Source organism: Malus domestica, chromosome 17 (assembly GCF_042453785.1).
Source record: "Malus domestica chromosome 17, GDT2T_hap1".
NCBI classification, from domain to species: domain Eukaryota; kingdom Viridiplantae; phylum Streptophyta; class Magnoliopsida; order Rosales; family Rosaceae; genus Malus; species Malus domestica.
In genome coordinates, this window is record NC_091677.1 from 13158978 (window position 1) to 13173140 (window position 14163).

At 38.2% G+C, this 14163-nt stretch overlaps 1 protein-coding gene across 1 annotated transcript; it reads left to right on the plus strand.

Moving 5' to 3' along the window:
• The first annotated feature begins 8646 nt into the window (after positions 1–8646).
• LOC103405304 (uncharacterized) lies at positions 8647–9372 on the plus strand. The gene has a single exon (XM_070816371.1). It carries the CDS (start codon positions 8647–8649, stop codon positions 9370–9372), a length of 726 nt encoding a protein of 241 aa, XP_070672472.1.
• The last annotated feature ends 4791 nt before the right edge of the window (positions 9373–14163 follow it).

The following is a 14163-nucleotide window of genomic DNA, read 5'->3' on the forward strand; positions in this document are numbered from 1 at the left end:
ACTTGTAAATTCTCTCTTCTCCCTAGAATTTATAGGTCGCCTCCTAAAACATATGTGGGACCCAACACCCATCAGTTTTGGGGGCAAAATGGGATCAAAATCGAGTTCCAAGAGGCAAAGTGAAGCCAACATTGAGTTTCATAGAGTAAAGTAACAACTTCTAAGTTATAGAGAGCAAAGTGAGATCAAAACTTGAACACATGTCCACACGGGATTGGATATAAGCAGGAGTGTCAACTGAATTGTTCAGCAGCCAAGTCTTGTTCTAAAACATTGGCCATTTCTTGCAGTAGGTATACCTACTATGTCTTTAATAATTTGTTGATGCAACTTTGGAACAAGAAATGTGCATGCACTTGCTCAAGTTTACGGGCAGATTCACATTCAAGGCCAGCTCATGACTCATAATTTGTCTTCCAAGACTATAGGTATCTTAGTCTAACTTCTAAATTAATTAATTATATTTGCTCAGAGAAATAAACACTTTCAAATAAGAACAATAATAATTAATTGAAAATTATAATCGCACAAAGTGAGAGAGAAACTTAAAAATAAGAACAATAATAACACCTTATATAAGAACAATAAACAACTTTTACTTTCAAGTGATGTCACAATCCAATAATGCAATGTCATGCGGAGGTAAAATTTGTGCATAATATTGTATCAAAAACGTCTAATAATGCTCATTTCATGTAAGTTTTTATCATAAAAGGTCAATGAAGCATTAACCACATCTCGAGTTTCTTAGAGGTAGGGGCGGATGGAAATAGAGACCAAGGTGGTCACAGGACCACCTAAGTCCGAAAAATATACATGTTAAGGTCTTTAGAGAACCCTCCGAATGTTTGGTACGGAGCATTTTTGTGCTTACTAAATGTGTAATGTATGCATGCTAGGTATATCTTTATATGTTGCGTCGACAACACTCGACAAATTCTCTCATCACTTATCAGATTGCTTTGCCATATGCCGATATCTGTTGTTATGTGCATAACAACCCACCAAGTAAATAAACATTTTTTTTTTTGCACACTTCGCGCTTTGTTACTATCTAAAAAATTTGTATTCAACACTAGAATTCCCAAGGTTCAAATTATGGATTCCCCACTACTTAAAGGTTTCCAAAATAATTAATTGATGCTAAACCCACAAGTACTTTTTTAGTCTTAGTAAAAGTTGATTTGGATCCAATTTTTTTTTTTCTCAGTGGATAAGCATGTGTAATGTTCATATTTTAATGTCAAATGTTAATGATTTATAGATCGTGTTTCCAAACCCAACCGATAATTATTCTCTATGAGCACTCATCCATCACCACCAACCCTAGCAAATATAATTTTAGATTCTATACATACACAAAGTTACAACCCTGTCGTACAAAATCTTATATACAAATGGAATATATACGCCTAAATAAGTGAGAAAAATTTATATGTAATTAAGACAGTATTATGATGAGTCCTTCACTTCCCCTCCAAAGTTTAGAGCATATCATAATTGGTGTATGAATGAATTCTTTGAACGTAAAGTCGCGTTTCATTTCTCTCATGTTAACTTAGTTTTTAAATTATATAATCGTCTAATGCGTTACGTGTCTCAATTTAGTCATTTTGTCACACTTTTGTCCACTTGACCTATATTAAAGCGGTAAAATGATCATTTCATGCAGCATTTACATGACAAAACAAGTTGAAAAGTTGACATATTGATAAAAATCGAATAGGGGAAGAAATTGGATTACCATAAAATAAAAATGAAAGTAAAACAAATGTATAATTCATGGACCACTATTGTAATTTATACTATATATATGCATTTAAGGTGTTTGAATCGGATAAAACAGTAAGTTGCACAAATGAGGAAAAAAAGTAGATCACACGTCTATTAAAAAGATAATGTAGATGTGATTTATAAAATATGATAATTTTAATATTTTTCTTTTTTCGAGATATAATATGTGATTGAGATTCCGCATCTCCAATTAAAAGTTGAAGTAAACTTAAACTTTAGGAGATAGGAAAGGACCCACGAAGGGACAAAGTTGAATGATTGGGTGCCTAACGAAAAAGAGGTTCCAAGTGGTCTTATTCATCATTGATGAGAGAGATATTGTAGTGGGATTGAAATGATTATATTTTGAGTTGATATGTTAGTTATACTACCAACTAATCAATAATAATTGGTGTGCATTTTTAGTGTAATTCGATTGCATTGACTGTATACACAAATAATGATTTGTAATTAGTTTACTGAAAAATGAGGTAGGGTGTCCCTTAGGAACAGGGACATCCGAGGCCCCATCAAACGAAAAATTGATGGTTAATGTTATAGTGGAAATCAAGCACTCTTGTGGCCCTCCTCAAGGGAGTTCGAGGCTCCCTCACCTCATTTTCCCATTTCCCCTCTCAGAACACCACCAAACTATAGATAAAAAAAATTTACTGAAAAATGATGAACTCATCAATCTAAAGAAAACAGCTGCACATTTACACACAATGATAATTCACATAGAAGCAAAACTACCATAGATTTTGCTAGAATATGTTGTAGACATCGAAATTTCGGTGAAATAAATATTCATCAATGCATTAAAGTTTCAACATGCTAGGGCATACGTGGTATCCGCTATGTGCCTCATAAATCATACACATGGAGTGACTCATCAAAATCACACAAGTCTTCAAGAAGGACACGTGTCAACATTTGGCCGAAATGAATTATTTGATTTTAATTTAATCAAATCAAATGTTAATTGATTGAGTCAAATTACGAATCGGCCCGCAAATCAAGTCCTGGTTCTTTCGTTAATTAATCAAAGCCCACAATCAAATCCAAATCCATCCGTAGGCAAGACTTAGAAAATCTATAAATAGGAGGCTCCAAGACAAAGGAAATAGTCCAGAAAATCATTTACGTCCAAACGATGAAGCTTTGAAACTCTGAAGCTCTTAAGCACTCAAACCCCTCAAATACTCAAGAAGACTTGGAAAACCCTCCGCGTTCTTTGTCTAACTTGTGCAGAACCACCAATCACCCCTACACATGCCTGTTTCTCCATTGCCAAGAGCCAAAACCTTACGGCATCCAAGATCAAGTCATCGAGACCCTTGAATCAACAACACTACACACCTGACACTTCGAAGATCGAATAAGAGGAAACTTTGTAAACATAAATTGTAATCGTACATAAAAATTAATATAATACAATTATTTTGTACACGTATTCTCTTGTTATTTGCTACATAATTTTCGTGTTTACATATATACAATCAAATCTCAAACAAATGTTACTTTTTCATAGAGCTTTTAATTACTTGAGAAAGTAGTGAGTTGTGGCTTTTCTTGATTGAAAAAAATAAAAATAAAAAAGGTGCTTGTCCAATTTAGCCAACCAATCATGGGAACCTAAAATTTTAGAAAATATAGAAACAAAGACGATTATTCGGAAAATGGATCTGTTGACTAAAACATCTGTCTACCTTGACTTGGAAAATATTTTTAAGTAATCTCCATAGTGTCTACATCTCTCCTTGTATCGTGACGATGCCATAATAAATAAGGGTAAACTGTCGGTTTACCCCCTGAACTTTCACCTCACTTTCGATTTCCCCCCTGAACTTTTCTATTGGAAAATTAAGGACTCAAACTAATTTTTTTAGCCAATTTGCCCCCTACCGTTAGTTTTTCATATATTCCATCCATATTTCCGTTAAATGAGACCATGTGCATAACATGTGAGGATAGTTAAGTCATTTCACTCTTAAAAATGATTAAAAACTGAAAATAAATAATAATAAAAATTTTCCCTCTATTTTTTCCCGCTAATTCCTATCCTCAATTTTATTTTTCCCTCTCATTCCTATGCATGAGAAATAACATATGGTGTTATTGTCTTCATAAGTAGCTAAGTTAATCTTTTTCTTGAAGCATGTACTACCATTTTTATTTTCTCTAACAAATTAATAATTTGACAAATGCTCATGATGTTATTGTCTCCAAAGCAGTACATTAATATAAGAAACATGTCCATAAAAAAGATTAAGGTTTCTTATATTAATGCACTGCTTTGGAGACAATAGCACCATTAGCATTTGTCAAATTATTAATTTGTTAGAGAAAATAAAAATGGTAGACAATAACACCATATGTCATTTCTCATGCATAGGAATGGGAGGGAAAAATAAAATCGAGGATAGGAATTAGCGGGAAAAAATAGAGGGAAAGTTTTGCTTTTTTTTTTTTTTTCAGTTTTTTAATCATTTTTAAGAGTGAAATAACTTAACTACCCTCACATGTTGTGCACATGGTCTCACTTAACGGAAATATGGATGGAATATATGAAAAATTAACGGTAGGGGGCAAATTGGCTAAAAAAATTAGTTTGAGTCCTTAATTTTCCAATAGAAAAGTTCAGGGGGGAAATCAAAAGTGAGATGAAAGTTCAGGGGGTAAACTGACCGTTTACTCATAATAAATAATGATCTTGTGCATTTGTCACAAATCTATTCAATGAGGCTAGAGGGGTAATTTCCATGATCGAATGTGAGAGCAGGGAGTCATGGACCCTTGTTATATAGTAAAACACTCTCCTTATTAGCGTACAGTATTATTGAAGTCAATCTCTACAATTCTTAATCCATAAGAGACGTTAAATAGGTGTGCAGCTTTAATATAGTCTTACAAGCTTACCTTCATATCTCGTAGACGAGAGAATAATACAAGACTTGTAGAATATGAGGAAAAAAATTTACTTTTACGTGTTGCCCTTTAAGGGCTAGTTTGGAATTGGTGTGTTTTTTTTTATTTTAAAAAAACTACTTCTGCAGTGCATTTTTTTAAAACTGCTTCTATTATGCTTTAATAATAATCAATTGCAAAATAAAGCAGTTGAGCGTTTGATAAACTGTATTTTTTTTTGTATGGAAAGCAATGTAAAAGCATTTGGTAAATTTTAAAGTAAAAGTAGTATAATGTATATAATAACAAAAATGGACATGATAGTGTGGGTGATGACAACGACAACGGTGGTGAGGGCAACAACGGCGATGGTGGCGGTTGTGGTTGTGGTTGTGGTTTTGGTGGCAATAGTGGCGGTTGTGTTTATAGTGGTGGTGGTGACAGAAATGATGGTAGTGACAGTTGTGGTTGTGGTGGTATTGGTAGCGGGTTTGGTTGTCGTGGTGGTTGTTGTGGAGGGTTTTAGGGTTTGTAGTGGTAGGTGGTGTTGCTCACTTTGTTCACCAAGTATAAAATGTGTATAGAAGGATAACTAATGTCATTTTTTAAATTAAGGGTATGCTAGGGAGACTAAATTTATAGACAAAATTTGCAAACTAAATGATGTGTTATCAATAGGAATGAACACGTTTATCAATTAAGTCATAATCCAATTTTCAATTTCTATGTAATTTGGTTTATGATATTTTGTCTACAAATTTAGTCTCTCTAGCATTACTCTAAAATTAATGATCGCATTGATAAACCAAGTCTGATTCCAATTGGTGCAAAATAGTCACATTCCGATAAGGACATTAATACTGAAGATTTATCCAAGTCCAAGTCCAAGTTCTGCTCCTAGTTCTAGTCTAGTTCTGATTGTATATTATGTTTTCTGTATTCCTTTTCTACGCGGATTTCTCTTGTACTACTATAAATATATTAACGATTAGTTGGCTCGCTTTATTATTGAGTTGAGTTTACAAACTATATTCTACTGTCTTTCATGGTATCCAGAGCCAGCGTCTAACGACAAAGGTTCAACTTTTAATTATTTTTTTCTCTCTACAGCTATAACGTCTTCTTCCTCTGCTGCCGCTCATTCTGTCACAAACTTTCTCATAATCAAGCTTGACCGTAACAACTATCCCTTATAAAGTGCCCAATTTCTTCCCTTGTTGTGCATCCGCAATTTTTTGTCCTATGTTACTGGCGAATCTCCCAGCCCTGCTGCGTTTCTTCTTGATGTCGACAGTAAAATCATTGACAAAGTCAATCCATGGATTACTATTTTTCTTACTCCCAAGGTTCTTGCTACTATCGTCAACAAAATTAATTCAGCCTCTGCTTGGTCGTCTCTTCAAGAACGATATGCTTATACGTTTCAGAATCGTATTATTTAGATGTGTACTGAATTAATGAATACCTTTCGTGGTGATCTCTCTATTGCTGATTATGTCGACAAAGTTAATGTGATTGTCGACGCTCTTTTTGGGACCCCCATTTTTTAATCCGATTTAGTTGCCATTATTATGAGCAAGGTAGGTCCTCAGTATGAGACCACCGTTGCTTTCGCACAAGCCCATGATACTCCCATCACCTGCAATGCCCTGGAAGCTTTACTCTTGAGTGCAGAACAACGTCACAACGCTTTCTCTCTTCCCTATTGTGGTGCCTCCCACAGCCGCGGTGGTTCGTTTCGTGGTGTCCGCGGTGGTGGCTCTTCTCGTGGAGGTGGCTATTCCCGAAACTATATTGGTGACTCTAATTTTTCCCAATCTTCTTATTCTGCAGCCCCCTCCCGTGGTCGCCCTTCCTCTTCCAATGGCATCCTCAACCCTGCTTCTGGTTCTAGTGGTTTTGCTCCAACATCACCAACCTTTTCCTCATCTGGACATATTCAGTGTCATATTTGTCAACGTTATGGTTACTCAGCTTTTGATTGCTTCGATTGCTTCGATTGCCTCAACATGTCATATGAAGGTGGGGTTCCTTCGTCTCATTTTCAAGCTTATGCGTCTACCCTCTCGTCTTGTGCATTTACCATTGCTCCTGCTGCCCCATATGTACAACAATGGCTCTTCGACTCCAGCGTCAATTCCCACATAACCAATGATGTGGGACAACTTCACAATCCTCGTGAGTATCATGGTACTGATCAAATTCGTGGTGTGCATGGTGGTCCAGGTTTGCAAATCTCCAAAATTGGTGATTCATTTCTTTGCACTAAAACTGCTTCCCTTCGTTTGCCTTATACTCTCTTTTGTCCTCAAGCCTCCACTAACGTAATTTCTTTGAACTATTTTACGGATGATAATAATTGTTTCTTTACCTTAAATCCCCGTTTTTATCGTATGCAGGATTCGCGGATGGGGAATACACTTTTACAAGGCCTGAGTAACAATGGACTCTACCCATGCCATTCCTTTCATCCAACTCATGGTGTATTTGCTTTAGTAGGTGAACGTGTAACTGATGCTTTGTGGCATTCTAGGTTAGGTCATCCTTCATTTTCAATTTTACAACATTTAATTTCTACAAATAAATTGCCAATTAAAGGCTCGTTTTCTAGTAAATTTTGTCCCTTAGGTAAAAGTCATAAATTACCATTTTCTTTATCTCTATCCATGTCTTCTTCTCCTTTAGAATTAATTCATTCTGATGTTTGGTCTTCACCCTCTTTGTTGGTTTATGGCTTTAAGTATTATGTGGTATATGTGGACGATTTCTCTCGTTATACTTGGCTTTATCCCCTACGGTTAAAATCTGATGTTTTATCCAACTTTGTTACTTTTAAAAACTTGGTTGAAAATATGTTTAATGTTAAGATTAAGGCTTTTCAAACGGATGGTGGCAGTGAATTTGTTAATCATGGTTTTAAATTTTTTTTTAATGAACATGGCATTTTACATCGACTCACATGCCTCTATCATCCTGAACAAAACGGCTTGGCCGAACGTTGTTTGTACCATACTTAGGGCCTTCGTATTTAGATCTCGTATAAATACTCAGGGGACTCAAATGTAATTATGTAATAAATGAAGGGGCAAATATGTAATAAGTGAGAAGCCCTTATTTTATAAAATGACTCCTCACTCTCCTCATTAAGGAGGCCAAGAGAGGTCAAGTTAGAGGGCAAGACTTAGGCCATGGGAAGAGAGAAAATAGGCTAGATAGCACACTGCCTTTAGCCTTCTTGTATATTCACCATTCAGAGTGAAACAATATCAACATCAGTGTGGACGTAGCCCAAACATTGGGGTGAACCACGATACATCTTGTGTTCTTTACTTTCTTGCAGATTCACGGTCGGATTTACGTTGTTCCAAGGCCTCCGGTTTTGTGCATCAACATTTGGCGCCGTCTGTGGGAAACGACACAAAAAGCTATGTCGGTTCTCTCTCAAATTTTCATATCACCATCGTGAAACCTTCACAACCTCACCACTATCCACCGTGAATCTGCAAAACCCAATCGACTAGCTACTGCTTCCGCTATCCCAAGCTCCTAACACCCTTTATTTATTTCAACCTATGGATCTACCATTTCTCAGCAAAATCCAATTGTTGGGTTTTGTTGCGAAGATCAAAGATACCAGGTATGGAGGCCTTCTCTTCCTCATTTCTATCTACATTTCCCACTAAAAAAATATCAATCTCTCCTGCCATAACATCCCCCAAGCTCAACAACATTTATGCTGTCAGAATCCTCAAAAATCCCACCACCCAACTCCTCCTCCTCCAATGGCCACCATCTCCGCCTTCTCGCCTCCCTCCTGGCCCAACCCAAACTAGCTGAATTCAGATTGTTTGAGGATTTCCCAGTTGGATTTAGGCCTTCTTCTTGGCTTCGGGACGAGGAGGAGGTGATTAGGGTGGTTTTGTGGGTGTAAAGTTGGGTTGGGATTTGGTAGAATTACTGGGGAGGATGGAGGAAGAGGCGTATTCTTGGATTCGGAGAACAAAATTTTCTCATTGGTTTGATTCTTCAATATTGGCGGCCCTTTCGTTAGCCCTGCAGAACGTCCAGATTGCTGGATTAAAGTCAAGTCCTGCACTAACAGAGGTGGCAGAAGCGGAAGCAACTCATTTGAAGCAGAAATCAAGTCCTAGTAATTCAAAGATTCAGAGGAATTCTATTCATATGCCGGTTAGGCGAAATCTTCTTACCAATAAGCAGAGATCTTTGTCCTCTGTGCCTCAGATCCACATCTCCGATGTGTTTAAGGAAGCCAAGTCTGATACGAAGAGGTTTTCGACACCACATCTTAAGAGAAAGGGGTTGGGAAGGTTGTTCAGTAAGGATTTGCAGAGTAAGTCATCGAATTCGATGAATACGAACCCCCTCAGGCACTTGGCTTCTATGAAAGTCAATGACAAGACGAAGAGCCGGAAGAAGTCGCCTTGGGCCAAGTACTTTGATCATGTTGGCGGGAGAGTCAATGTCGTGGACGCTGCTAATGAATTTTACGTTGATTTGTCGAAGCTGTTTCTTGGGCTTAAATTTGCTCATGGGGCGCATAGCAGGCTTTACCATGGTATCTACAATGACGAAGCTGTTGCTGTTAAGATTATCAGGGTGCAGGAGGATGACGAAGGTGGGGTTTTGGCAGCTCGATTGGAGAAACAGTTCAATAGAGAAGTCACTCTTTGATCAGGTTCAGTTGGAGTTAAGATACAAGTTGCTACTGTTTTTGTTTCTCTCTGCAAGGAGAATGAACTAAGGGTAGAAATCTATTTCGGGATTGAGCCGGTGAGGTTGGTGCCGGAGAGCATGAGCTTGGTGATGGTCAACAATGAAGAGAAGAGAATAAAATCTTAGAGATTGGGATTTGACTGGGTAGGACCTTAGGTGGGTAGGGGACAAACTGCAAAGAAGGTATTAATGATTAATTAGATGCACATGTATGACAACATCGCAAAGACAGAGAGACAGAGAGAGGTGCTGTGGAAAAGAGAAAGTAAAAACAAAAGCAAAAGCAGAAAGAAAAGCAGAAAGTAAAAGCAGAAAGCAAAAGCATAAAGCAAAAGAAGATAAAAAGAAGCAGACATAATTGTGGTGATGATGGCATTCAGAAAAAGGGAATTATGGGCGTGACCTATTGAGCTGAGGGTCGGATTTATTTTTGAATGATGTGATTTATTTTTCTTATCTTTCGAATCCATCTATATAAACCCAATCAGAGGGTAATAAAAAAAAACGGCAAGCCCAAAATAATAGGCTGGAATGTTATGTGGAGGGCCAAGGCCCATATGCTCAAAAGAGCCAGGCCCTATGACTTCAAATTTATTCGGCACCCTGTCGCTATTATCACCAACCAAGTGATCAAAAGTATGTCAAGTACTCCAAATTTATTTGGTACCTTGCCGCTATTATCACCAACCAGGTGATCAAAAGTACGCCCAGTACTCCAAAATTATTCGGCAGCCTGCCGCTATTATCACCAACCAGGTGATCAAAAGTACGCCCAGTACTCCAAAATTATACATGAGCATCACTTATGTCAATCATACATAAACATTCATGAGCATCACTTATGTCAATCATACATAAACATTGATGAACATCATTCATATCAACATTCATGAGCATCACTCATGTCAACATTCATAAGCATCACTCATATAAACATTCATGAGCATTACTCATGTCAACCAGCTTCGAAAGCTTCATTTACAGAGCTCCAGCTTCGAGAGCTCCAGCTTCGAAAGCTTCATTTACGAAGCTCCGACTTCAAAGCTGCATTTACAAAAGCTCCAGCTTCAAAGCTTCACTTTCAAAGCTACACCTACAAAGCTTAAGTGCATGGTATACAAAGACCGTCTCCGAACAACCGCCACTTCGGCCCATACATGGATTAAATTTGAAGTCTCCAGCCAACAACCTCTATTGACTGAAGACTTGAGGGACTACACTATGTACCATATATTGGGCTTCCGCAACTGGGCCTCATGAAAAATACTTGGGGGACTTAGCCAATCACTTACGTATTGAGAAACGAGCCCTTATTCTATAAAAGTGACTCCCTCACTTTCATTAGAGAGCACCCATTATTTATGTATTGAGGAGCCAACCCTTATTTTATAAAATGGACTCCCTCACTTTTATTAGAGAGCACCCATTATTCATGTATTGAGGAGTGAACCCTTATTCTATAAAAGGGATTCGCTCACCATCATAAGAGAGCATCGCCGCCAGCTGAGCAACTGCCTCGCCGCGAGCATCACTCTTAGCCCATCACTTATGTATTGAGGAGCGAGCCTTTATTCTATAAAAGGGACTCCCTCACCTTCAACACCACAAGCCGAGCCAACCAAGGCAACATAAGCCACAAGTCGAGCAGCCTCGCAACATGTGCTACTTTTAGAAGAGCATCATTTCACATTGAGCACCGCCTCATACCGAGTATTCAGTTCTAGATGACATCTGGTTACTTCGGCCCACACGTGGACTAAATTTCAAGTCTCCAGCCAAAAGACTCTCTTGACTGAAGACTTGGGGGACTACTGTTTGTACCATACTTAGGGCCTCCGTATTTAGATCTCGTATAAATACTCGGGGGACTCAAATGTAATTATGTAATAAATGAAGGGGCAAATATGTAATAAGTGAGGAGCCCTTATTCTATAAAATGACTCCTCACTCTCTTTATTAAGAAGGTCAAGAGAGGTCAAGTTAGAAGGCAAGGCTTAGGCCATGGGAAGAGAGAAAATAGGCTAGAGAGCACACTGCCTCTAGCCTTCTTGTATATTCACCATTCAGAGTGAAACAATATCAACATCAATATGGACGTAGCCCAAACATTGGGGTGAACCACGATACATCTTGTGTTCTTTACTTTCATGCAGATTCACAGTCGGATTTACGTTGTTCCAAGACCTCCAGTTTTGTGCATCAACAAACGTAAACATCGACATTTAGTTGAAACTGGCCTTACTCTCTTAGCTCAATTCGCTTACCCACTTCTTATTGGGCCGAATCTTTTCACATTGCTAATTACATAATTAATCGTTTGCACACTTGTCTTTTACAACATAAATAAACCTCCTCAATATAATTTTTTTTAAGGTTTTTGGTTGTGCATGTTTTCCTTATTTGCGTTCGTATAAAAACAATAAATTGCAATTTCATTCTAAATGTTGTGTTTTCTTAGGTTGTTCTTTGAATCACCATGGTTATAGATGTTTGGATCTTTTTATGGGACATGTCTTTCTTTCTCGCCATGTTGTGTTTGATGAGAACAGCTTTCCATATAAAGAATCCATTGTTACTTCGCCCATTGTCGCCCTCCTTGTCTGTGGATCCAGTCATTGACATTAGCCCATCACATCATCTTGTCCTTGCCTTTGCACCCTCTTCATAACCAGATGCCGCAGCCCCACTATCTTTTCTCACAATCTCAACCGTACCTAACCTATAGCCTGCAACTCAGCGTCATTTGCTAGTTTATACATGTAGAAACAAGTATGTGTCTTCAGTCCAGCCCCTTGTCCTTCTTACCCAACCATCATCCTTATCTTCTCCCTCTCCAGATCAGCCACCACCTGCAAATTTACGACCACTTGCACACTTCATCGGTACAAAGGTTCAATCTGCTTCCGAGGTAAGTGCTTCGACTCATTCAATGGTTACTCGGGCCAAAGCTGATTTTCATAAATCTAATTTGAAATATGCTTTTGATACTATTGTTGATCACGACTTTGTTGAGCATACGTGTTTTAGTTAGGCTAATAAAGTTTCAGAATGGCGGACGACAATGGCTGACGAGTTCAATGTTCTTCAAAGGAATGACACGTAGTATTTGGTGCCGTTTCAACCTCATATGAATATTCTTCCCAACAAATGGGTTTACAAAATCAAGCATCGTTCTGATGGTTCCATAGAGCGTTACAGGGCACAGTTAGTGGCTAATGGGTTCTATCAACAAGAAGGCTTAGACTACGGTGCGACGTTTAGTCCTGTTATTAATCATGCAACTATCTGGTTAATTCTCTCCATTGCTATTCACTTTAATTGGCCACTTCATCAACTTGATGTCCAAAATGCATTTCTACATGGAACGTTGAATGAAGAGGTATATATTCAGTAATTATCAAGCTTTATCGATCCACAACGTCTCTCTCATATTTGCAAATTGCAATGATCCCTCTACAGTCTCAAACAAGCGCCTCGTGCTTGGTTTCAGTGTTTTTCTCAACATTTGGAATACTTGGGCTTCGTATCGTCACATGCTGATTCGTCATTGTTCATATTCTTTGATGGCTCTGTGGCTATTTACCTATTGATTTATGTGGATGACATCCTTAGTACATGAAATAGCTTACCTCACATTACACGTCTAATTCATCAATTGAGTCAGGTGTTTTCAATGAAGGATCTCGGCCCTCTACATTATTTTCTCGATATGGAAGTTCATCACACTAGCACCGGTCTTCATCTCACTCAGACAAAGTACATCACTAATCTTCTCAAATGCACCAAAATGTTGGAGTGTAAATCGATTTCCACACCAACCATTAGTGGACGTCGTCTCAGTTTAAGCGAAGGTGAACCCTTATCTGACATCACTGAATTTAGTAGTGTTGTGGGTACCTTGCAATATCTTCTCTTCACTCGACTCGATATTGCGTTCGCTGTTAATCAGGTTTGTCAGTTTATGCATAAACCAACCATGACTCATTGGGTTGCTGTTAAGCAAATCCTCCCTTACCTTAAAGATACCCCCAATCATGGCATCGTATATCGCCCCAGTTTTCTTCATCTCACTGCCTTTGCTGATGCAGGCTATGCTGGTGACCCTGATGATCGACGATGTACTGGTGGTTATTGCATCTTCCTAGGTGACAATCTCATCTCCTGGAGCTCAAAGAAACAACGTGGTGTTTCTCGTTCAAGTACAGAAGCTAAGTATCGCCAACTTGCTTACACCGCTGCTGCTCTTTCTTAATATTGTACTTTGTTTCGTGAACTCCATCTTCCTCTTACTCCTCCACGACTATGGTGTGACAATATTAGTGCCATCTTTATTGCCTCTAATCCAGTTTATCAACAACGTATACGTCATGTGGAAGTTGACTATCACTACATCCGTAAGAAAGTCACTGGCAAGGAGATCATTGTTAGCTATGTCTCTTCCACAGATTAGCTGGCTGATCTCTTTACCAAGGGTTTATTTGTTGTTCGGTTTTCCTTCTTGTTGTCCAAACTTCCCGTACATGGTCACGGTCAGTTTGCGAGGGAGTGATAAACCAAGTCTGATTCCAATTGGTGCAGAACAGTCACATTTCGATATGGACACTAATACTGAAGATTTATCCAAGTCCAAGTCCAAGTTCTACTCCTAGTTCTAGTCTAGTTCTAATTGAATATTATGTTTTATGTATTCCTCTTCTACACAGATTCCTCTTGTACTACTATAAATATTAATGATCAGTTGGCTCACTT

Excerpts from the sequence above, each read along its gene's own strand:
- LOC103405304 (XM_070816371.1), top strand. The coding sequence starts at position 8,647 with ATGGAGGAAGAGGCGTATTCTTGGATTCGGAGAACAAAATTTTCTCAT.